At 56.1% G+C, this 24,738-nt stretch overlaps 1 protein-coding gene across 1 annotated transcript; it reads left to right on the forward strand.

Annotated features, from left to right (window-relative positions):
• The first annotated feature begins 494 nt into the window (after nt 1-494).
• On the forward strand, nt 495-23,897 carry LOXL1 (lysyl oxidase like 1). The gene is made up of 7 exons (XM_082617109.1): nt 495-1,959; nt 15,479-15,587; nt 18,368-18,505; nt 18,997-19,153; nt 19,728-19,823; nt 21,429-21,544; nt 23,559-23,897. Exons 1-7 carry the CDS (start codon nt 831-833, stop codon nt 23,563-23,565), a joined length of 1,752 nt encoding a protein of 583 aa, XP_082473235.1. The 5' UTR covers nt 495-830; the 3' UTR covers nt 23,566-23,897.
• Nucleotides 23,898-24,738: the final 841 nt, after the last annotated feature.

Below are 24,738 nucleotides of genomic sequence, written 5' to 3' on the forward strand. Positions count from 1 at the left end.
ACTAAGGTACACCCGAGGTCCAGTATTAGAGAATGGCTCAGCTGGGATTTAGCATCTTGCCCAAGAAGGCCCACCAACAAGGAGGGTGTCTGATCACTGGCTTTGGAGAATGGGAGCCCAGGAATCCTGGGGAGAGGCTGGAGTGGACACGAGTCAGGGGCTTATTCAAGCCCAAACAAGAAGCCAGTAAGGTGAGACCAAGGATGCTGGGTCCAAAGCAGAGAGAAATGGTCAGAGTGGTGCTGACACCTCAGCCCCGTTATGCCTGCCAGGGCCCCACTCGCCGGGCCTGAGTCCCCGGAGGCCCCCTCCTACTCCCTTCTTCATTCCCTTCCTCAGAGGCAGGTCTGGGGCTTGGCTGGGAGCTCCAGGGACTGAGGGAGCACAGCAGCTGTGGGACAGGCCACATAGCTAAAACCCGGCGGGCCATAGGGCCCCGCGGAGGAGGCCCCAGCAGGCGGACCAGGCTGCCCGAAACCTCCCTATGCTCCCAGCCTGTTGCTTATTCATTCAGAGTGGGAAAGCGCCAGCCCAGCGGCCAGCCAGTGCCGGGCTGGCCATGTAAGGCCCCCAGGCGGTCCTGCTTGCCCGGTGCCCTGCAGAGAGCCTCGTGCAGCCCTGGGCACAGCCCCTGCCCTGCCCCGACCCCTTGGCCTCGAAATGCTGTCATCGGAGGAGCCGTCCCGCTCGGGACAAGGCCAGGATGGACAAAGCTAGAGCTGGGGCAGGCAAGGAGCCGTCCTGTCCTCGAGGCCGTGGGAAGAGAAGCACGCACAGGGGGCCACTCCTGAGAGCCTCTCAGTCCACCAGGCCTCTGCAGAGGGGCCACCATGGCTCTGGCCCCAGCCGGTTGGCAGCTGGGGGCCCTGGTGTGGGGCGCCTGCGTCTGCGTCCTGGTGCACGGGCAGGGCTCGGACCAGGGACGCTGGCGGCAGCTGATCCAGTGGGAGAACAACGGGCAGGTGTACAGCCTGCTCAACTCGGGCTCAGAGTACGTGCCTGCGGGGACTCAGCGCTCCGAGAGTAACTCCCGGGTGCTGCTGGCGGGTGCCCCCCAGGCCCCGCATCGGCGCAGCCAGGGGGGCCTCCGGCGTCGGCAGGCCCCGTCGCTGCCCCTGCCCGGGCGCATCGGCTCGGACACCGTGCGCGGCCAAGCGCGGCACCCATTCGGCTTCGGCCAGGTGCCCGACAACTGGCGCGAGGTGGCCGTCGGGGACAGCACGGCCATGGCCCGGGCCCGCACCTCCGTCTCCCAGCAACGGCACGGGGGCTCCGCCTCCTCGGCCTCGGCCTCGGCCTTCGCCACCACCTACCGCCAGCCGTCCTCCTTTCCGCAGCAGTTCCCCTATCCGCAGGCGCCCTTCGTCAGCCAGTACGAGACATACGACCCCGCGTCGCGGACCTACGACCAGGGCTACGTGTACTACCGCGGCGGGGGCGGCGGTCTGGGCGCAGGGACGGCGGCCGTGGCCTCGGCGGGGGTCATCTACCCCTTCCAGCCCCGGGCGCGCTACGAGGAGTACGGCGGCGGCGAGGAGCAGCCCGAGTACCCGCCGCAGGGTTTCTATCCGGCCCCGGAGAGGCCGTACGCGCCGCAGCCGCCGCAGCCGCAGCCAGCCGACGGCCTGGACCGCCGCTACTCGCACAGCCTGTACAACGAGGGCACCGCGGGCCTCGAGCAGGCCTACCCCGACCCGGCCCCCGACGCCGCGCAGTCCAACGGTGGCGCCTACGGCGGCGACCCCCGCCTCGGCTGGTACCCGCCCTACGGCAACATGCCACCCGAGGCCTATAGCCCTCCGCGGGCCGTGGAGCCGCAGCCCCCCTTCCGCGTGCTGGAGCCTCCCTACCTGCCGGTGCGCAGCTCCGACGCGCCCCCGCCGGGTTCGGAGCGCAATGGCGCGCAGCAGGGCCGTCTGAGTGTGGGCAGCGTGTACCGGCCCAGCCAAAACGGTAGAGGTGAGTACGTCCCGACGCCCAGGCCCTCCTCCATCCTTTACCGAAGGCCTCCCCCAGCTGCTAAGTAAGGACCCCCACCCTCCTCCCCATAGGCAGCCCCAGTGCTTCCCACCTCCCGGCCTTCGCCCTGTCCAGGCATCATCATCGGTGCCAGAATTTGGCCAGGCAGGGGGGGTAGGGGGTGGCGGGACTGGACAGGCTTTGGAAAGAGACACCTTCCAGACCTGGCTTGGGTCATCTGAGGACAAAGTAAAGGAGCCCCTCCCCTCCTCTCCCTCATTCCCATCAGGGCATGTCCTCCACTCTTGGAGGTGCCCCTCTGCCAGCCTCACAGGGTGAAGCAGGGAGCATCAGGGTCAGAAAGGCCTTAGGGGACGCCTCTGGAGGTGTGGCAAGTTCCAGGTCACTGGGCATATGTGAGCTTGGCCTGAATGAACAGGAGGTTAGAAGAGAGATTCTGGGCTGACAGGAGTGCAGGCTAGATAACCCAGAGTTCCTTCAGGGGCACACTGCAAGGCCCAGACTAGAGAGGCGAGTGGGGCACCAGCCTGGGCACCGAAAAACTTACTAATCGAGATAAGTAATATTTTAATGCATTTTTAAATCAAAAATAATGCAAAAAAATGAACAAAATATCAAAATTTTAAATAGAATCAGTTATGGTGACATGCCAAATTGTATTCAAGCCTGAGGCACACTAAAAAATCAGCAATACTGATCGTCTTTATTTGAAATTTTGATGTTTTGTTCATCACAGATTTTTTTTTTGCGTTAATTTTGATTTTTAAAAATATTGCCTGAAATGTTACTTCTCTTAGCTACTGAGTTTTTAGGCACCCTCTTAAATTTTGCACCCCAGGCCAGGGCCTCAGTCACTTCACTCAGTTCACCCTAGTCCTGGCCCTGGGGGAGAGTCCCAGGAGGCAGCTGTGGACACAGGTGCAGGGGGTGTTGAAGATATGACCTAGTCTAGGGAAAGCCCAAGCCATTTACACACGAGGACTCAGTGGAAGGGGCAGCCTTCCTTCTTCAGATGAGCAACTCCACATATGCTGATAGCAGGCGGGCTACCTTGGCAAGGGCCCACTAGTGGTCTGGCCAGGGCCATTGGTCCTGCTGTCCTAGAATTCCCCTTCCTGCTTCTGTCTCTGCAAGTCCAAAGTCAGCTTTGGTCAAGGTTTTCCATTCAGTCCCCAATGCATATGCGTTCCACCCCAGCCTTGCCTCTTTCAGGCTGCAATTAATACCCTGATTCTTTACTCCTGACTCTCTGCTCCACAATGTTTCTGTGCCAGGCGCACCAGGTGAGGGCTGAGCGCTGCAGGGCTCAGGGGCATAGGTAGTGCACCCCCAGCCTTTGCTCCTCTGCCTCTGTCCGCACGGGGACGCTTCCTTGTCTCCAGCCATACTGACCTTGGGCGAGAGAGGCTGCCGCTGGGGTGCAGAGGTGGGGACTCCCGTCTCTCTAGGGGCTGCTGGAGCCCAAGGCTAGGGGAGAGGAGCGTCCACACTGGCAGTACTCACTCCCTCACATTCAAGGCGTAGCATTCAAGCTGGGTGCTGAATCGCACTTTGAGAACCTGCAGGAGCTCAGGACAGATGGAAGGCCCTTCTGTGACGTGATGAAGGATGCATCCTCCTGCCACTGTGGCCTCACCCACATCTGATCCTCTCCAGGGCTTGCAGCATCCCTGCAGCAGGGTGTATTACAGCTCTGCATCAACTGCTCCCAGAGCTCCGTGGAGGAGAGCATGTTTTACCTATAGGCTAAACCTTTGTGGTAGCTTTTCTTAGAATGCAAGACCGCAGAGTGGGGCTCAGCCAGAAGCACTCCACCTCTGGGCAGAGGAGAAAACCGAGGCCTCAAATAGCACTGCTGGCAGAGCCAGGCCTGGGACTTGACATCTACGCCCCAAGCCAGTGGGTTTTCTAAGGTCCTTCTTTAGCCTCTCAGTTCTTAAGGTTCAGAGGGGGACTGGCCAGAGCAAGGCTCTGTTTGGAGAGGGGGGTGCTTGGTGCTTAGCAGGGCCTCTGGCCATTGCCCCTGAGCCCCCGTGTTCAATTGGGATGAAAGACATTTCTCCCTGGAATGCAGTGTACTAGATGCCAAGCTGAATCCAGGCCCTGCCCTGAGGAAGGAATAGAAAAGGGGGCACCTCAGTTCTGTGATTGGGCAGGCAGTGAGGGGATGGGTTAGGGGACCCAGGGGAGGGGCCTCCCCAGTCGGGGGGCTCTAGGAACTCAGGAAGGACTTCCAAGAGGAGGAGGTGCCCAAGCATTGCCACAAGCTGTCAGCACCCTCCAAGTGCCCCTTCCCTCGTCATGGTGGGGAAGGTGTTGGGGCGGGGGCAGTGCAGGCTAAATCGGGGCTCACAGAGAGGCCAGAGAGGGAGCAGTACCTTCTCCCCCATCACTTGTTCCCCTTCCCACCCTGCTAGGCTGGGACCATGGAAAATCCCGGTTTGGGGAAGGCCAAGCCTTGTGCTTGAGATCAGACCCCCAGGCCTGGTGTGGGAGTCCAGAGCGGATTCTCCGAGACTGACCTCATTCCTCCTGGCCGCACACCCAGGGGTCTGAGGCTGGGCGCTGGCAGCCCGCATGCATGTGGGCGTGGACGTGGACATGTCCTCACAACACCAAACACATGTGCGCACCACCCACGTCCTCCACGTTTGGGCAGTTTCCAAGCGCCTGTCCAGAGCCTGGTTTCTTCCTTGGGTGCCTGCACCCCCTTCCCTCCCACCCCGGGGAGGGGGGCTGCCCAAGGCCTCCTGCAGTACCATTGTCTCTGAAATGTGTAACGGGAGGGAAGGCGAGGAAACAGAGGCCCAGGTCACATACCTGGTCTGCCTGTCACAGCAGATCCGTGCAGAGGCCTGGAGGGTGGCTGCCTGCTTCCCAGCCCCCTGCGCTGCACCCCTCCCTCTCCCAAGTCGGGCCCCTTCTCCTAGCCTCCTGGTCCCTGTTCCTGCCTCCTCACAGCCTCAGCTTCTCTGAGCTGGTGGTACCGGTGCAGACTAAGATGACTTATGGCCCTAGAAGACCCCGGCTTTTCTCTCAGGGCCTCCCCCTTACACCCTCAGCCTGATTCACTGCCTCTGGCCACCCTATGAAAGTAACGTGGAGCAGCCACCCTGGCTGTCCTCCCAGGGCATCTCTGATGGCTATGCCCGTCTTGCCTGGCGTGGGTCTTCCTTCCCTGTCCTCACACAACCAATCGGAGCTGTGACTGCCTCCTCCCTGGTCCCTTCCAGTCCATCCTACGCATGGGGCAGATACACCCTTGCATTGCTGACCATATTACTCTCCTGCTCAAGAAGGCTCTGTGGCTCCCAAGGCCTTCAGGACAAAATCTCAGTGCCTTAGCCTTTTGCACCAGTACCTGAGGCACCTCCTTCCTCTCCTCTCCTCTTTCTCCCTCTCTCAGGCCTCCACAGCCCCCACGAGGATCGTGCTGCTCCTAGGCCTAGGTGTTTCATGTCCCTGCACTCACACGGGGGTGTTTCTAGGGTACATCCCTCTCCATCCAGCCTCCTGCACCCAAGAGGCCAGACGGGGCCCCTTAGTCCCTGAGAGCAGCCCTGGCTCCCTGCTGCACCCCCTACTTCCTGCCCCCCTGACTCAGGTCGCCCACCCACCTCCACAAGGCTTGGAGTAGATGCAGGGAAGGACAGAGGAGGCCTGGCCACCCAGAGCATCCAGAGTTAGAGCCCCCAGGCGAGGATGATGATGACAACTTCAGCCATTGCAGAGGAGTACTTGCTGAGCTTTGTGGCTTGAATGTGCAATTTCATTCACCCGCACAGCCTCCTAAAGAGGTGGGGATTATGGTCCTCTGGTACAGATGAGAAAACTGAGACCTGGGGAGGTCTCACAGCTGGATGCAGCCGAGCCAGAATTCAAACTGAGCCTGTCATCTCTGCATTGCACTGAGTTGACCCAGGAGGACCCTCACACCACCTGCAGGCCAGCTGGGGCAGGACTTGAGCCTGGACCTAGTTCCCCCAGCCACCTCCAGAGGGATAATTCTGTTAGCATACGCTGGACATTTTATACATCATCTCTTAATTCCCACAGCAACCCCACCAGCCAGATGCTGTTATCCATCCCGTTTCATAGATAAGGTGACAGGCTCACTTGCTGATTGTCACACGACCTCTTAGTAGTGAAACCAGAATTTGAGTCTGCATGACTCCCCATCCTGAGTTCTTAACCCCCATGCATTATTTTTTTTTCTAAATTTTCATGTATTAAGGCTTACCTTGCACATCCATTTGGTCATTCAGCAGATACTTGACTCCTACCACGCTCTGGGCACTGGTTGCGACAGAGTGAGATGAAACAGAGAGACTGCACAGCTTTGAGCACCTCCCCAGTGAGGTGTTAGCATGAAGCCTTGTCATTCCCACTCTATGGACTCCAGAACATTTGTTTAACAAGCACATCTACAGCACCTGACACTGTTCTTGGAGCTTTACAATTAGTCGCTTAATTCTCATAACAACCCTCGGTATTGTTATTACCCCCATTTTGCAGATGAGGAAACTGAGGCCCTCGGAGGTTAAGCCCAAGGTTGCATAACTGGTGACCGGTGGAGGCAGAATCACAGCTCAGCATCCCTCCTTTCTTCCCAGAAGTTGTCTCAAGTTGCTCCTTCAGAAAGAAATGGAGTCTTCAGGCCAAGGAAGTTGGGGTAAAGGGTCAGACAACTATGGAGATAGAGGGACCTGGGTCCTCTTGTTAGTCCCCTGTTTGGCAATGGAAGGTCACTAGTGTCGGAACAAACAGGTCGTGTCCGAGGCAACCTCATCGCAGGCAGATTTCCCATCTCCTCTCGTATCGTTTAGTTGCAAGGCCACATCCTCTCTCCCCTGTACTCAAACTGGACCATCCCTGCAAGAAGAGACAGCTCCCATTTTAAATAATCATAATAGCAACGGCTATTATTGAACCCTTAATATGCACCAGACACTATGCCAAGCATTTTATTTTTATTTCCTCATTTAGTACCTCCAGCAAGCTTGTGAGGTAGATGATATTATACCCCCATTTTACAGAGGAGGCAACTGAGGCTAGAGAAGTTCAGTAACTCATCCAAGGTCTCAGAATTCATCAGCAGCCAAGCTCGAACCCAGGCTGACTCTCTCCCCCACTGAACCATCCCAGCCTTCCCTCTGCTTCTGCCCCTCAGGGAAGGGTATGTCTCCTCGATCATTGTTTCTCTCAGGTCTAAACCCCCTAGGACACAAAAAGTTGGATTTTTTTTGCCTTGAGTTCACAGGCTCCACAGAGCCTTTTGGGATGGTGGCTGAGCAGGGTGGGGTGTCCTTCGGGACTTATAGGCACCAGGCTACTGCCGCACTTGGCCCGGGAATTCTGGCCTTTCGTCCCGGCCTTTCATCTCCTCTCCTCCCTCTCTCCCCACCCCAGGGACCCCCATCTCACTCTCCTCTCACCTCCAAAGGGGCACTTCTCCCTAGTAGTCCCAGCCCAAGTCCAGCCCACTCCTGTCCAAGCCAAGAGCACATGGAAAACTCCCCAGGGCAGTGGCTGGAATGGCAGGACAGGAAGGGCGGGGGGGGGTGGGGGGGAGCGGGTGGTCCGCCCAGGCAGCCCACACCTGCTTCCAATTCTGTGCCCGGCATTCCTGCGGAGTAGCAATCCGCTTGGGAGGAGGCTGGAAGGAGAGGCTGGGTCTCGTGCCTCCCCTGCCCTGACCTAACAGCCTCCTCACCACAGGCGGCTGGACCCAGAGGGCCTTTTTGTCTGGATTCAGGATTACAGGGCCGAGGCTGCACCTGGGTCCCTCTCCCCGTTACTGATGGACACCCAGAAACTGGGCATTTAGGTATCACCTGAAAATGGGAAGAGGGTGTCAGAACACCAGAGCAGGAAGGTACACGAATGTGGAAGTCGAGGCCTGAGGGGCCTTTGCCACCAAAGTCTCAGGAGACAACCCACCCTTCCTCCCCCTTGTGGGCCAACTGGAACCATGGGTTTTCCAACCCCAAAGCTAATCCTTTTTCAAAAGAAAGGGCTTTTGGAGTCTGTCCCAGCCTCTGCCTGATAATGAAGGCTGTGCTCACACAGGCAGTGCCAAGAGACCCTTTGTGGGGTGCCAGTATTTGTGCCTGTGCTCGCTGAAGGCGTACAGGTGCCAGGCCCTGAGCTGGGTGCAGGGAATTCAGGGGCTCCCTGGACCCATCCCTGTTCTCACAGAGGTCTCAGCCCAGCAGCAAGAGACCAGGGAGGCAGGATGCCGCGGCCCAGACCCACTTCCATCTCACCCAACTCGCCAGCTGTCAGAACACTCTGTGCACCAGAGACCTGGGCCAGCAGCTGGGCGGCAGAAAAGACAGTCCCACCCTCCCCTTCCCCCAGGGGCTCTCGCCTGGCTGAGGAGAGCAGATGTCATCGCATGAGGAAATTCAGCCATTCAACAAATATTCATGGAGTGCCTTACTTTGTGCTGAGGCTGGTCTAGAGCTGGGTATTCATTAGTTTTAGGAAAGAGACAAAATCCTTGTCCTTGTGGATCTTGAATTTTCATGGGTAAACATAATAAGTAAATAATAGGAGGGGGTAAGTGCTGTGGAAAAAATAGAGATAAGTCAGGGAGATCTGGAGTGTTGGGAGAGGTTGCAAAGGTAGTCAGGGTGGGCCTCACAAAGGTGACATTTGAGCAAAGACTTGAAGGAGGCAAATGAGTGATCCATGCAGCTATCTGCAGGTGGAGCATTCCAGACAGAAGAAACAGCCAATGCAAAGGCCCCAAGGCAGGAATTCCCTGGGGCTTTCAAGTGTGTTCCAGTGTGGTTAGAGCAGCACGGCATGGGTGTGGGTGCATTACGGGAGACAGGTCAGAGAGGCAACTGGGTCCAGACCATGGAGAGCCTGTAGGCCACTGTGAGGACTTTGGCTTTTACTCACCATGCATTGGGGAGCTCCTGCAGTGACATTTAAACAGGGTCTCTGACTGCTATGCTGGGAATGGACAGTGCGGGGGGGAAGGCAGGGGGAGTCCGAGAGGAGGCCCGTACAGAGATGCAGGCGGAGATATTGGTGGCCGGGCCAGGGGTAACAACAGAGGTGGTGGGTAGTCAGTTTCGGGATATATTTTGGAGGTAGAGCTGATGGGATTTTCTGATGGATTGGATGTGGGGTGGAAGAGAAAGAGAGGGGTCAGGCATAACGGAAATGGTTATGTCCTGTGCAGCTGAAAGGATGAAGTTGCCATAAGCTGAGATGGGAAAGCCATGGGCCGAGTGGGTTTTGTAAGAAAGATAAAAAGTTCAGGTCACTGTGAAGGATCTGAGGGGCAGGGAGGGAACCCAGGAGACCGCACGATCCTCAGGGGCTTCTGGAGGTGGAGAGAGGGGCACTAAGCAGGGCCTGCAAGGGTGGGCTGGCAGGAAGGTAGGGGCTGTCTTCACACTGGGAAGAGTGTGAGTGAGTGAGGTGTGCAAGGAGGTGGCAGAAAGCTTGAACAGAGAGGAAGGTAGCTTACCTCCCCAAAGGTGAGCAGCAGCCTCCTCCCAGCCCAGCCCCGGCTACTTCCTGGGCAGTTTGCTCAATTGAACAAACACACATCCTGTCCTCTGAGTCTGGTCCTGCCACTCAGAGGAGCAAGGCCATCGCTGCCCGTGAACTGCCTCTCCCAGCCTAGTGGGAGCAGCAGGCCCGTGCTGGAAGAGGGAAGAGGGAGGAGGGAGGAGCACCGGGTGCTGGCAGAGGAGGGCCTACAAGGTAGCCTTTGGGGCCTAAAGGCTGTACCCGATAAGGGGGGGGGTGTGGGGGGGGCAGAAAATGTCAGTTGTGTTAGGAGCTGCCTACACCTTAGAGTTAAGAGATCTGGAAGGCCAGACCACAGAAGGCCTTAGCTGCCACTCTGAGAAGTCTGGGCTTGATTCCGTAGGTGATGGGGAGCCAATGAAGGTTCTGGGCCAGACTTTATGACCATCCTAGCTCCTTTGCCTGGGCTGTATTGCCCTTCATGGTGGACCGCAGCAGATCCTGCAGGCACCTTGCCTGCCTGCTCGTTACTCAGGTGTGGCACTGCCAGGCTGATGCTGACAATTTAATGTCCTGATTATTAGATAATAATTTCTCAGGACCCAGAGCGCTGGCTCCCGCCCTGGAGGCCCTCCCAGCTCATCTTTATTCAGGCCGTGTTCTGTGAGCTTTCCGCTTTCCCCACCTAGGGGCTCCTCTGGAGTCTGGCCGCTAGAGCTAAAATATCCCGCTCTGTGCATATTTCACAACCCACTGACCGGTTCCTGCTGGACATTGTTTATCCTCCAGCCCCAGGCTCAAGAGATTAGGGCTCTTTTGCATTCTATTTTCCTTCATCTGCTTCTTGTGAGCAGGAGGCCTGGTGAGGAAAGATTTCAAAGGAGACACGAGGTTTAAGGAACCCACAGAGAAAGGGAAGCCAAAAGGAAAACAGGTGAGGTGTGGGCAAGCAGCAGGAATGTAACCTCAGACCCTCCACTCCGGGCAGCTGCCAGGAACTGCTGAGCAGAAAGGAACAGATTCCTCCTAAAGCAGGAAGGATTTAGGTCAGACGGTGGGAGAATTTCCTGGCAGCTAAAGTATCGTCTGCAGAGGTTGTGAGAGGTCTTGGGCTCTTGCCCAAGGCTGGGGAATGGACTGAATAGCTCCTGAAAATATTTTAATCTCCAAGTGTTTATGGAGCCATCAAAACTGCACTCAAGGGGCAGTTAGTCTAATCTCCCCATCGTCCACATGGGAGACTGAGCCTAAGAAAGGGAAGGGACCTGGACAGTAGGGCGTTGGGCGAGATGGCAAAATTGCCTGCTGGAGTCTTTCCCACAAGAAGGCCTGGCTGAGTCCTGCCAGGGAAGGGGAGGACAGTCCTCGGCTTCCCACGGGCTGGCATGTGGGCCAGCTGGCAGCTCCAGGCCCAGCCTGGGTGAGGTAGGAGGACATCGGCTCCGCAAGAGGCCTTGTGAAGGGGCCCTGGATCCCCCACAGAGGAAGCTCCAGGGGCAGAGCAGGAATACAGAGTGCTGGTGCTTGTCCCTCAGCTCTGTGTCTTCACTGCCCTGGAGGGTCTGATGGGGCCCCCCAAGGCTGAAGGGCTTCCTCCAGACCAGAGGCTGCCTGCAGAATGGCCTTGGGACCCGATTCACTCACATCCAGCCCCTCCCCAGCCAAATAGCCTGGCTTTGGTCATCCCAGGGGTCTTTGCTACCCTCTGACTCAGTGTCCCTCCAATCCTGGTCCAGGCTCTGTGCAGCCTGAACCCCCATGGTCAGCACATTGCTTCTGGGGAAGAGTTCTCACAGCGGGCTGGCCCCAGGGTCCTGGGCATGAGTGAGGTGGAGGACGATCAGTCTGCATAAATGGAAGCAGGGAGGCCTAGAGAGGGGCCAGGCCCACCCAGGTCCACGCAGAAGGTCTGTGACAGCAGGGTAAGAAGTCTGGCTCCTGTCTACCTCCTGGGCATGGAAGGCAGGATGCTGATGGTGAACAGGCCTCCCTGGGTAGCCTGAGCAAGACCATCCACCCAGCCTTTGAGTGGTCGGCCCCATCCGCAGGGGTCCATCCCTGGGAGACTGGCTAGATGGGCCATGGAGGTTGCATACTGTGGAATCCTACTACCAATGACAAGCAATGCACTTGACATATCTTAAAAGTTTACATTGGAAATCAAGAAACAGAATGAGACTGTAAGACAATGTCATTTATATACTTCAAGGATACATACGCACTTCCAACACACTGCAGGTTTTACACAGAGACACAGATGTTCAAAGATATGTCTGAGGGTCAGGGTAAGGATAAAGGTTAAAAAAAATTAATTACAAGAGGGGCCTTGCATAGACCAGTTTAGTTTGTTAGTTTGCTCTGAAATGAGAATTATGATCAATTCAGTTCTCTGCATTTATGAAAACAGGAGTCTCTGGGAAAACTTCCTACTGGAACCTACTTTATAATGTCTCCAGTGCCAGGTCCAAGGGCTGGATGACTCCGTATATTCTGTATAAGAGATCCCAGCCCCCCAACACACAAAATTATATCCCATGACTGATGGTTCTCCCTGCCTTTGAGTAAGCTTTATCCTCTCTCCAGGATCTTCCTTTAAAATGCACACTTCCTGGGATGGTGGGGAGGGGAGGGGAGCACAGGTCTGGTTGTAACCGGACTTCACCCAACATTGGCCACCCTACCTGGAGGGCCTGGTTGTACCCCACAAGCCAGAGACAGCAAACTGGTACCCTACATCCACAAGCCCCCACTCAAGCCTTCCCTTATCCTCCTTCCAACATCACACAACCCACCCACACACCCAAGCCCCTATGGAGGGGCTGAAAGCCCAAGCCTGCAGGCCTGGCTGCTGATGGAATGCCTCCTGGGAGAGCAGTGGAGAAGGAGGCATTGTTCCTTCCTGAGAAAACATACCAGCTGAGGGAGGGGGTCTGCTGTTCCCAGGGACCTCTCCAGGGATCCTGAAGGGGGTGGGGGGGGGACCCAGCCTGAACTCCCAAGGCTGCTCTCTTTTCCAACAGCTTACCCCAGGGCAGTGAGGGTGTGACAGGGGTGGAGGGCGGGCCAGGGGTAGCTGGTTAGGGGAGTCACAGGATCCCAGTGATGGTCAGAGATGCAGAACAAAGAACATAAAATAATGATCAGGGTGATTCCATTTAAGTTCTGGAAAAGGCATAACATCTAAAGTGATTTAAAAAAAGATCAGTGGTTACCTGGGGAGGAGAGAGGGGGGATTTACTGGGAAGGGGCTGGAGGGAGCTTTCAGGGATGATGGAAACAATCCATAGCTTGATTGTGGTGGTAGCTACACCATGTATACATTTGTCAAAACTTATCAAACTGTATGCCTAAGATCTGTGCATTTGACTGTATGTAAATTATAACTAAAAGAAATCATTTTTATAAAAAGAAGAATAACAAGCAGAGTCCTGGAAGGAGTTTGGGACCTAAGAGCTCCTCCTGGGGCTTCCCTGACTTGCTGTGTGACTGTGGGCAAATTCATTGCCCTCTCTGAGCCTCCGTTCCCTCCAGCACCTCTGTGTGCCCTGGTGTCCTGAGGGAGACAGGGTGAGGAGCACGCTCGTGGATGATTGGAACAGTAAAGTATGAAGCCACTAATCATTAAAGAAGCCTGCCTGACAGAGACTGACTGCCTAATGGTCAGTCAGCCCTGAAGCACGGTGGGTTGCCCCACTGAGGGGGTGAGTGGGGCCCAGGCCCTGCCCTCAGGGAGTGCATAGTCTGGAGGGGAGTAGACACAGGTAAATACGATAGAATCTAATTATAGATCAATACAGATCTAGTAGTGAGACAGAAGTGTGTGCAGCTTGGAATGTCACTGCCAATCAGGGAAGACTTCCTGGAGCAGGAGGCACCTGCCTGAACCTGAGATTCCTCCACAGTAAAAAGAAGATGGTCATCTTTGGCTCAGTATAGGACCAGAATCAGGACTCAGTATGTGATCATAGCTGGGGTGTAGTCAAAGGCCAGGAGTGGTACAAGCCCTTGCTGGCCCTGAATACCCCTGGCCTCTTAGCTGGCTCTTCCAGCTTCCTTGGACTGCATAGCCAACTCATGAAATGGCCTAGAGAGGAAGGGTCGGGCCAGAAAAGCTTTGTAGAGCCATCTGTGCTGTGTTTATTGAAACCGGGCCTGGGGTGGGGGGTGGTAGGCCATCTGGTGCCAAATGCTGGGTCTCATGAAGCTTCAGGCCCAGCTGACCCACCACCACATGTTGCTGAGGGAAAAGCTCTCTGGTAATGGAAAAGGGGACCATTCCTGTCTTCTTCACCTCCCCCCTCCCCCACAAGCTTCTAGGGACCAGAGGGTGAGAAACAGCTTGATACGGAGGTGGCCCTTGCTTTCAAGGCCTGAGGATCCCTTGGGAAATGACTGCAGGCATTCCTGGGGGCTTGAGTAATGGGGCCTAGGCTGGCCAGGACAGCCCCCATCAGCCAGGAGCCACCTCATCCTCACCCACCCTTGTGTTCCAAGCTTCCTCTTCATTCCGAGTAGGTGAGATCACACCGGCTGCTCCTGCATGAGGCCGGGGCCCCAGGGCGAGCAGGGGTAGGTTCTGGGAACCCCAGGCATGTGTTTGTGAGGGGTGGCGTGTAGCAGACACCTCTGGGAAAGGCTTAGAAGCCAGAGTTCCCCTCCTCTGCCTCATCTTCTGGACGTATAAGCTGACAAGAGGGTTTTGGCAGCAAGAAGGGGCTAGAAGCCTGTCTGCATGACTCAAGCCCCTTCACTGTGCCTGCCCCCCAAGAACAGAGGGCTTGAAAGAAGCTAAGAGGAACTTACAGCTTCATTTTATCATTTATCTGCCAGAATCCCTGCAGCCTGAGAGGGGAGTGTACATGGAGGTCCAGGCCCATTCCCGTTTAAGCTGGTGGCTGAGTTGAGATGGAGCCCAGGGCTCTGGAGTCCCCCTGCCCACCTCCCACCCCACCACGTGCCCCACCCCTTCCACACACCCAACATCAAGATCTTTCCTTCTTTATTCCATGTGGATAGGGTCCGGACACCTGAGTTCGGTTTCTGCTTATTCCTAATCATTCTCACTGGGACTAAGTTATGTACGGGGACGGGGTCGGGGTGGGAGGCAGAATGGACAGACCCCTGGCTCTAGCATAACCTGGGGAACAAGTGATCCAGGGGCTGGAGCAGACTCCAGACTTCCCCTGGGTACTGGGCCCTAGGCCCTGCAGGGCAGGGAGCCAGGCCCTCCTCGGATTGGAGGCCTGAGGCTGCAGACGGGAAGGTGTGGTCAGGTCTGGGGGCCAATGACAGGATGAAAGGAATCCTGAGAAGGGCGGGCTGGGCGCCCAGGCTGAGAATCCTGCCCGGTCAGCAGCCTGCTCTGGGGACATGTTTTCCTGTGAGCCCCTCCCTTCCTCATCACCCCCACTTCTGCCAACCACCGTTCACCTGGCTCTGCCCAGGAGCCTTCTGGGACCCACTTGGGGTCAGAAGCCCAGGGTTCTCTCTTGGCGGGTCACAAAGAATGCCAGCTGCAGGGGTGAGAGGAGCAGAGGGTGTCTGGAGTCTGGTGACCAGAGGCCTGGGAAATAAGGACACCAAGGGGAGTGTCTCTGTCAGGAAATTACTTGGTTCACTCAGTCCTCCCTCCAGGCCCTTGTTCATGCTACTCCCTCTGCCGAGAATACCTTTTTGTCTTCTCCTGCTCTCCAAATTCCACCCAGTCTCCCAGATCTGGCTCATGTCCCAGGAGACTCAGCGGTCCCAACAGCATGGAACTCCAGAGGTGAGCCCCTGCTCCCTGACCTCCCTGACCCCACACCTGAGCCTAGGGAGAATGGTTCAAATCACACACCTTGCTCACATGGGGAGGCTTCCAGGAGGAAGTGACAGCCTGTGTAGAGGAAGGAGAACAGCATAGGGTGTTTGGGGTTGGGGAGGTCTCTGGGCTTTAAACCTGACCAGCCTGACCCTCCTCAGTGCCAACTATTACTCCCTCCTCCCTCTCTCCCTCTCCCCACTCCAGGTCTCCCTGACTTGGTCCCGGACCCCAACTACGTGCAAGCGTCCACTTATGTCCAGAGAGCCCATCTGTACTCCCTGCGCTGTGCTGCAGAGGAGAAGTGTCTGGCCAGGTAAGGAGATGAGGATGAAGCGTGGACAGTCCCCAGGAGTCACCCAGAACCTGTGTTGATGGCGGCCAGGCTGCCTGCAGGCTGCACAACCCTGGCCTCTTCATCGGTGGGCCTTGCCTGCCTCAAGGCAGTCAGGTGGGGAGGGGAATGAGAGTGATCCAGCATTTCTGTATACATCACTATATGAGGAACTTAATGGTATTTAATCTTCACACCAGACCCAAAGGTCTGTGTTGCCCTGTCAGTAACTGAGGAGCAGTGAGAGGAACTAAAACCTGCAGATCTGAGGTGTCTCATGAGAAGGTTCCTCGTGGGGACCCCGGGGAAGTCTTACAGATGCCTTCCGGATAGAGGGCAGGATTATGGAGCCATCTCCACAGAGGACAGGTGTGGGTTGTCCAGAAGGGGCTGTGGGCATGGGTAACAATGAGGCCTCAGTTATATGGTGCACTAGAGAGAAGGGAAGGACACCAGTTTACTTGAACCTGGGAGGTGAGCACAGCCAATCCTCCATTATTCCTGGGTTATTCTGCCTCTTGCAGAGCTTGCTTCTGAATTTATTGACAGTGAATGTTCTGTTCAAATATGTATGCTTTGGGGACATCTCCCTGTGCTAAAAGAACTAGTTAAAGATTATATTGACCTACTTCTTTTATTGACATCTATGTTGAAAGCTCCTATTTTTCTTAATTATTTGCTTTTTTTAAAAACATTTGAACTCTATTTACTTTCACTTTTGAGTATCTGGGAAGCCCTTTAGAATCTCAGTGTTTTCTCACTAATGAAATCTCGTTCACTGCCACTCAGAATAGCTGACCACAAATTGTTATCTATCTGTAACAAGATAAGGAGCTTGCACTGGAATGTAGCTCAACTCACTGCTTCCTTCATCGAGGAAGTCTTGCTTCAAAAAAAAGAAGTATCCACTGAACTAGACAGTGTGATTCGTGATGTAGTTGGTTTACATGCTGGTGCAAGTTCCTTATCTCACAGCAGACTGGCAACAGACAGTGTGCGAACTGGCACCAGTCCAGGAACCACACGTGAGTTCCACTGAGTCGGCCTGCCCACTCAGGTCTCGTCTCTGGGAAGAGAGCATAATGTACTTACTGCTCCTGCTACAGTTCCTCCAGTGGGGAGGAGCTCAGCCTCCACGGCCGTCCATTGAGGCTGAGTTTTGAGGAGTTTGAGTCAAAACCAAACTGTTATTCTGCCTTCGTGGAATACCCCGTGTGCCCACAACTGAGCTCCCAGATGGGCTGGGGCAGAGGCACTGGGGCTCCATCCCAGGGCTGTCCTGGTCTAGCTGGAGAAAGTGGCCTCTTACCCAGAACCAAGTGACAGGGAGTGGAAGGAGAGCTAGAAGGAGCAGTTGGCAGGCTGGAACTGTGGGCGGCCAGAGGAGGGAGAGGTTGGCAAGGGCGGAGGCATCAGCGGAGGTTGGGTGTGGGATACAGACCTAGAAAATGCAGCAGAACTGAAGCCCTGGAGCAGCAGGGCCCTTGGAGATTATCGAAAGTGTGGGCTGCAGACCGGTGCCAGTTCACAGACAGCAGGCAGAACTCAGATGAGGGAAGGGACTTACTCCAAGTCTCACCACGAGTTTGTGGCCAAGCTGGGCCTAGAACCCAGACCCTAATGGTTTCCCACGGTGTGCTGAGCCCAACAGAGGGGTAGGACTTAACTGAACAGAGGGAAGAGGATGTTTAGTTCCAACACAGACAAAGACAGATTCCAAGCCTCCCTCAGACAAGGCCAAGGGCCTTACGTCCTGGCAGACAGGAGCCTACACTGCCTGTTGTCCAGACATCCTCTCAGAGAGAGCTAATCCCCATGACTGGCCACCTCCTGCCTCTAGCCTTAGGGCCCAGACCTTAATGATTGCCAAGGAAGTGCCCCCTGAGTCTGGCCAAGACGGCTGTCCACAGTCAGCTGAAGAGGAAGGAGCCTTCATCTAGCCCTCGTTCCTACCTGTGGGACGTGGGATGTGTGTCCCCTCACTGCTGCCCGTTTTCTCTCTTTTCCCTTCTCTCCTCACAAGGCCCATCTCAGCTGGCAATTGGGGGTCAGCAAGTGAATTGTGAACAGGCAATCTACACCAGACCAGTGCTTCCTGAGCAAAAAAGGGCAGGTCGCTGGCCCTGAAGCCACACAATCAGGGAGAGGTGGTCTACTCACACTGACCCAGCTCAGGAGGTGTATGGTATCAGGATGTGTTGTAGGCAGCACTGTTAGATCTCACAGGCAGTCACGATTCCTCGAAGTGGGGCAATCAAGGCAGACTTCCTGGAGGAGAGGACCTGAGTTGGGTCTAGGAGGCTGGGCGAGTTCTGGGTCAAGTGAACGGCACAGGCAAAAGTACAGATCAGTGAAAGAGTTAAGTCTGTTTGGGAGACAGTGTTTGAAGCTGGAACCCAGGTGTAGGGGGAGGGAGAAGGTCAGAATCTCCTGGATAGGGCTATTTTATAAAAGCCCTCTGAAGATTTTGATTTGCCCCCATCCTCAGGGGCTGTCCCCAGCTGAGAGTCACCTGCAGGTATCAGGGACCCTCAGAGGGTCATTATCAGGCCAAATGCTGCTTTAGAAAGACTCCTTTGGCAGCTGCCAGCCACATGGCAGAGGCCAGAAAGGAGGGGCTGGCCTGCAGAGAGGAGCAGAGGCCTGAGCCTTGGCTGCAGGGCAGGGTTCAGATGTGAGAATCTTCAGGAACAAGCCGACCTACGCTGGGTGTTTGCGTCTGGTACCCAAGCCCACTCTGGCCTCCCCTCCTGTCCCCACAGCACAGCCTACGCCCCTGAGGCCACCGACTACGACGTGCGGGTGCTGCTGCGTTTCCCCCAGCGCGTGAAGAACCAGGGCACCGCAGACTTCCTTCCGAACCGGCCGCGGCACACCTGGGAGTGGCACAGCTGCCACCAGTGAGTGGGCTGCCTGGCCCGCCCCCTCTTCTGGGCCAGGGCCCTGGGCCTGAGTGCCCCTCCCCAGGAGCACTCCAGAGGGGCAGTGCTGGTGGGAGGGCCCCATGAGTTGTTTTCTGCCAAGGATCCATCACTGGGGCAAGGATTTCTCAGAGGGGCCTTAGCAAAAGCTGCAATGGAAGAGGGGACACAGAAGGATCGGTCTTGATAGGGGATGGAAGTATCTAGAATACAGGGCATCACCCAAGGGAGGCCGGTACAGGTGGGAGCCCAAGAGGAAGTGAGGGGTCCTGGGGAGGTACCCTCCTAGGGTGACTGGCTCGGTGAGGACACCAGAGATGCTGCCTGGGGGACACAGCGACCAAGGAGCCCCAGGAGCCCTCAGGAGGCGGTGTCACAGCAGGGTCACCTGGGCCCATCTCAGGAGGGGAACAGGCTGGGAAGCCAGGGGTGACTAGGCCCTCTTCTCCCTCTTCTTCTCCTGCCCCCAGGCACTACCACAGCATGGACGAGTTCAGCCACTACGACCTGCTGGATGCAGGCACAGGCAAGAAGGTAGCCGAGGGCCACAAGGCCAGCTTCTGCCTGGAGGACAGCACGTGCGACTTCGGCAACCTCAAGCGCTATGCGTGCACCTCTCACACGCAGGTTGGGCTGGAGGGGCGGGGCAGGGGCTCTGAAGGACGGGGGGACGCCCGCCAGGGATGGGGAGGCTAAGCCAAGCTAAAGACGGGCTAGTGCCAAGGCTCCTGGCCACTCAGCTCAGAGAGTGCAGGTCTTCTTGCCAGTCCTGAAGCCACCAGAGAGCCCCTCGGGGACTACCCTCCACCTCCATTCCCAGGGGTGTCTGCTCATGGAAGGAGAGGAACATTCCAACGAATTCTGGATGGCATGATATTCCATTTGCCTAGCTGTCCACCCGAATCCATCTTTCTGTCTAAACATCCAGAGAGTGTCCATCTATCCTGCCTGTCTGTCTCTCTATCCATTCCTTCATCCATCCATCTCTCCCAGGCATCCCCCCACCTTCATTTCATCCCTCATCTCTCTGGTCCATCCACCCAGTGGGCTTAGGATGGGGCAGACCCACTCTGAGCAGCTACCCCGGGCCAGGGTCAGGACGAATCACAGAGGAAGGAGGGCCCCAGGCTGCTGACGTGGGCGTGGGGTGGCTCTGAGGAGTGCACAGCACCCCAACCTCTCTTCCTGTCCCTTTTCCTAGGGCCTGAGCCCAGGCTGCTATGACACGTACAATGCAGACATCGACTGCCAGTGGATTGACATAACCGACGTGCAGCCCGGGAACTACATCCTCAAGGTGGGGCCCCTGGTTGGAGGCACTCCTCCAACCTGATGCTCACCCTCGGTGTCCCCGCCTCTGACATAAGCTTCGCCCTCTGGGCATATCAGCTGATGATGTCCCTGAGGTCTGCACTTCCCACCTGAAGGTTTTAGCCTCAGGCAGACACAGCCTCTTCCCATAAAAACACCCAGGAACCTTCGGCCCAAGTGTGGTGATCCTAAGGGAGATGGTGACTCTGTCTTCCCTAAGTGGCAGAGGACTTGGAGAGCCATGGGGTCCATTTCCCTGTCTGTGGGCAGGGCAGGCTCTGTGCCATCTGGGAGAGGACACTGCCCTCCCTGAGAGAGACCCTCAGCTCCTCATAGGACCCGTGCAAAGCCAAGGGCACTTGTGACCAACAGTTCCTTGTGGCCTGAACCCCTCCTCCACGTACACTCACTCCAGTGCCCCTTCCCTTGCGGAGACAAGTAGAAGAGCACGCTAAGGACGCACAGCCCAACATGGAACATCCATGCAGGCTGAGTGGGGTGCCGGGTCATCATGACCTCACCTGGGGAAGACAAATCTTAGTCTCCTCTTCGCAGGTGCAAAGCGAGGGTAGGGCTCACTCTAAGAGGCCCCCTGGGCCCACTGCTCTAGGCTGGAGTAAAGGAAGAGCAGAGAAGGTAGGCCTGGGAGGCGGCTTTAACCTGCATGAGGACGGGCTGCTGGGTGGCTGCATTCAGAACACGGCAACCTGGAAGCAGTTGGTTGCGCCCCATCCTGAGCACCTCTCAGTGGGCTCGGTGAGGCCTCTGCTCAGCCTCACCCAAGGGCCAAGATTGTCAAGGGTATTCTTTTCCTTCCTTTATTCATCCACTCTCAACAAACTCGTACAAAGGCCTTTCTGAGTTCTAGGTTCTGAGGATTCAAGACACATAAGTAATGCACAGTTCCTGCCCCTAAGGAATGTAACTTAAATATAACATCATTTCCTCTCTGCTTAAATGTTCTGCAAATAAGGCTGAGTGTAGCCCACCTCAGCGAAGCCCTCCCCTATCAATCCAGCATTTAAAGGATTTCCTTGTGTCCAGACAGCTCCTCTTCAGACAGGTTATGCTTGCTTGGGTCATCATCTCAATGAGTGTCAGGTGCCTTGGGCTCCAGGGCAGGAGATGCTACCTGGCATCAGACAGGCCTTCCACGGGTCACCTAGACAGGCATAGGAGGTGAAAGGGTGCGAGCCTCAGAGTCAGGGAGACCAGGCGTGGGATCCCTGCTCGGCCCTCACTCACTGCTGGGTTCCCTGGGGCAGTGGCTCTGAATGCCCCATGTGGGGCCCCCTGGCCTGGGCTCTGACTCTGGGGAAACCTATCTTCCAAGAAGGATGATGCAGTGATGCTTCCTTTGACTATGAGCTGTCTCTCTCTTCATTCCTCTCTCTGTCTCTCTGCATCTTCCCCCGTCTCTCCATCCGTGTGTCTCTGTCTCTGTGTCTCTTGGTCTCTCATGGTCTTTCTCCATCTCTCTGTCTCCCTCTCTCTGGCTCCTCTGTGTCTGCCTCTCCACCTTCCCTGGTGACCAAGTAAAGCACAGCCTCATGACCAGATCCCTTTTCCTTCTGTTCCTTTCCTTCTTCAGGTGCACGTGAACCCAAAGTACATTGTTTTGGAGTCTGACTTCACCAACAATGTGGTGAGATGCAACATCCACTATACAGGTCGCTATGTTTCTACAACAAACTGCAAAATTGTCCAGTAAGTGCTCTTCCCCAACTCTCCGTACCCCAGCCCCTCTCCTACCTGAGGAGCAGGCAGGGCCACATGAAACACGTAGGATACCTGCCCTGTGGGTCACCTTGATGGCCGCACACAGCTGCGGCTGGACCAGCCACCCCAAGCGGAGTGCTCAGGCTGCAGGCATTGATCCGGGGCGTGGCTCCCGATCTCTCCTCAGATGGAGACCTGCAGTAGGCAGCGTCGTTGGGTGGAGGTGCATGGGCTCTGCATTCCTACTTCTGTGACTCCCTCACTCTGTGACATCGGGCAGTTCACCTCACCTCTCTGAACTACTTTTCTCTTCAACACTTCCCACACAGACTTGTGGGGAGGATTTAAAGTCCTGACATCTGTGTGTGTTCCAGGACCCTTCACACTGGTGCTCAATGAATGGCAGCTGTGTGATCATTAGTGTCCGTATCAGGTGGAATGAATTAAGCAGTCTCAGATTAGAACTGATTCTGGTTGGAATCACTTCTAACAGTCATCAGTCCCTGGGCCCAGATGTGGAGGGAATTGATAAACTCCCAGGCCTTTGGCACGTGGCACCTCAGCTGTTGCTGCCCCGGACTGGCTGTCCTCAGCCTCTCTCCTGATTCCTCACGTGAAGTACTTTGCAGAGGGACCCCTTGCTTACGAACTCATTAAAAACCCCATCCCACTCCATGTGAATTTTCAATGCTTGATCAGGTCAAAGCAACTCTTTTCCATTTAAAAAATAAAGAAAAAAAGAGTAGTCTCCTAGAGCTTTAGTCCATCAGCTGAGGAACAAATGGCAAGGAATCCAAGGCCCAGAGAACCATCTTTCCCCAAACATGTCTGCTTATTAATGGTTGATAGGTATGAGAGGTTTAGGCTGTCACCAGGGTCAGGGCTCAGTGTGTGACCAGGATTAGGGCTCAGCACGCGACCAGGGTCAGCGTGTGACCAGGCTCAGAGCTTGGTGTGTGAAGGCTCAGTGTGTGTTTAGAGATAGCCCTTGCACCCTTGGCTGCTACCACTAAGCTAACGTTCACAGTCCTCCACCACACTGTGAGAACAGTAGCTTCTGGTTCAATTCAGAGATTAGATTCCTCATTCGCAGAATTAGATCAGAATTATCCAGGTCACAGAGTGTGTTTGAAACAACTGACTCCCACCCCATCCCTGGCAACTTAGCCCCTTTGGCAGGCCTGGGTTTGCAGCACCTTCTCGCTCCTCAGGGCTTGTCTTGTTCAGCCATTAAAAATCCAGGAGTCACCTAAATGGTAGAGGTTTTCTGGGAAGCAGTTCTAGGGAAGGAGAAGGAGGGCAGGTACAAGGGAGGTGGGGAGCCTACATGCCCTCTTGTCCCCCCTGCTGCTGGGAAAGGTACATCCAAATAGCCTCCCACTTCCCCAGGTGGCACCATGAGCTGGGCCCCTCAGCAGGGCGGACAGAGAAGTTGCCCTGCGTCCCCCTCCAGCTACCCTGGGGCCTGTGGATGCACGGCATGCCGAGGCCCTTCCTCCCGAGCCCTTTACATAAGTGCTTGGAGAGGCTCAGGTCTCATTAGTGCGTCTCCTCGACCCTGACCACAGGCGGGCAGCTGGGCCAGCGCGCAGGAAGCCGGACGGAGCATTTCCAGAAAGGCCACGGGACTGACGCCTGTGGGTTTCAATCATGTTTCTGAAGAGGAAAAAGGAGGCCTTTTTTTTTTTTCAAAAGTACTGAGTTAGAGAAAACAAGAAAGTATTTCCAGACAGTAGCAGCTCTGCTAATGGCCTAGAAAAGAATCTGGAACTCAGGGCATGGGGAGGGGTGATACCGAGACCATGCCCTGCATGGGAGTCCATGAAACCCCTCCTGAGCCCAGATTACTGACAGAAATGGAGGCCCGTGCCTGCCCTCCTACTTGGGATCCAGGCTGTGGAAGGGAAGTGCTCAGCTGGGGAGGTAGTGGTCGCCTTGCTGACAGTTGAGCGAGGGGCCCACGCCTCAGCCTGCCTTTGACCTGCTCTCTTTCTTTCCTTAGATCCTGATCTAGGAGAGAGTGTGCAGCTGGCCAACCTCCCCACCTCCCAGAGCAGGCCCTGCTCCCCAGGCAGCCTCCTGCCAGGACAAGCCCGGCCCACGGGGCCCAGCCATCAACCACAGGCAGGGGCAGCTGGACGCTGGGAGCATCCTTCCCTGCCCGCCTCAGGGAGCGAACGTGGACCAAAACCACAGGGATTCCGGATGCCAGGCCCAATTGTGTACTTAACTTTCCCCTACAACGTGATTTTGTTGGTTGTTGGTTTTTATTTTTTATATTTTGGCCATACCACAGAGCAAGATTGCCCAGGCCTGGGCTGAATAAAACAAGGTTTTTCTACTCTGTGGTTCTGCACGTAGCCTGCCGGCCGGGTTGGCCAAAGCTAGGTTGGGCTCAGAGGACATCCTTGGGCTTCGTCCTTCCCTAGCAGAATGTGGAAAGGGCAGCCACCACCGTCTGAGGACCACAGCTTGACCAAGAGGGCATCAAACCCACTGTGGAAACCCCACAGGGTTTATCTCAGGGCCCAGCCTGCTGTGTGGGAAGAAGCCCACATCCTGCTGGGGGCGGGGCCCTGGGTATCTTACCTTCCACCACCACCCACCCTACAGCCTCCCACTCCCACCCCCCTGCTCACTCACACAGTCACCAGCTCCACCTGCCACTTGCTCCCTTACTCTCCTATTGAGCACCTACTGAATGCCAGGCCTGTGGCGGGACTGAGCACACACAGGAGAATCAGATGCATTTCCTGCTCACAGCGGGGCGGGTGCACCCACCAGTGTGAACCACTTACCTAGTGAGACAGCCCCTGGGGGCAACCGTGGAGCCTTCATCTGGGAGGCAGTGTCTCCCAGGACGGGAAGGGAGAAAAGTTTACTTGGGAGAGGCTAATGGGGGCGGTGGCCCTCTAGCCCCTGTCCTGGCAGTGGTACCCCGAGCTCCTGGACACTGGATAGGGGCAGGGAGAAGCAGAAGGAAGGCACCTCCCCTGTTCCTTCCCCTCCCAGAAGCCCTCAGGACACCTTTGCACCCACCTGCCTCCTGCCAGCTCCCTTCCTTCCCAGGGGAGTAACACTGGTGTGAAAGGGAGAGAAACTTGGTCCAAGAACCAGGGCTCTGGGTTCCAGGGCCAGTTCTCCTGCTCACTGTGTGAGCTGTGTGAGTTTGGGCAAGGCAT

The sequence above is a fragment of the Mesoplodon mirus genome (genome assembly GCF_964341445.2).
Source record: "Mesoplodon mirus genome assembly, chromosome: 4".
Lineage (NCBI taxonomy): Eukaryota > Metazoa > Chordata > Mammalia > Artiodactyla > Ziphiidae > Mesoplodon > Mesoplodon mirus.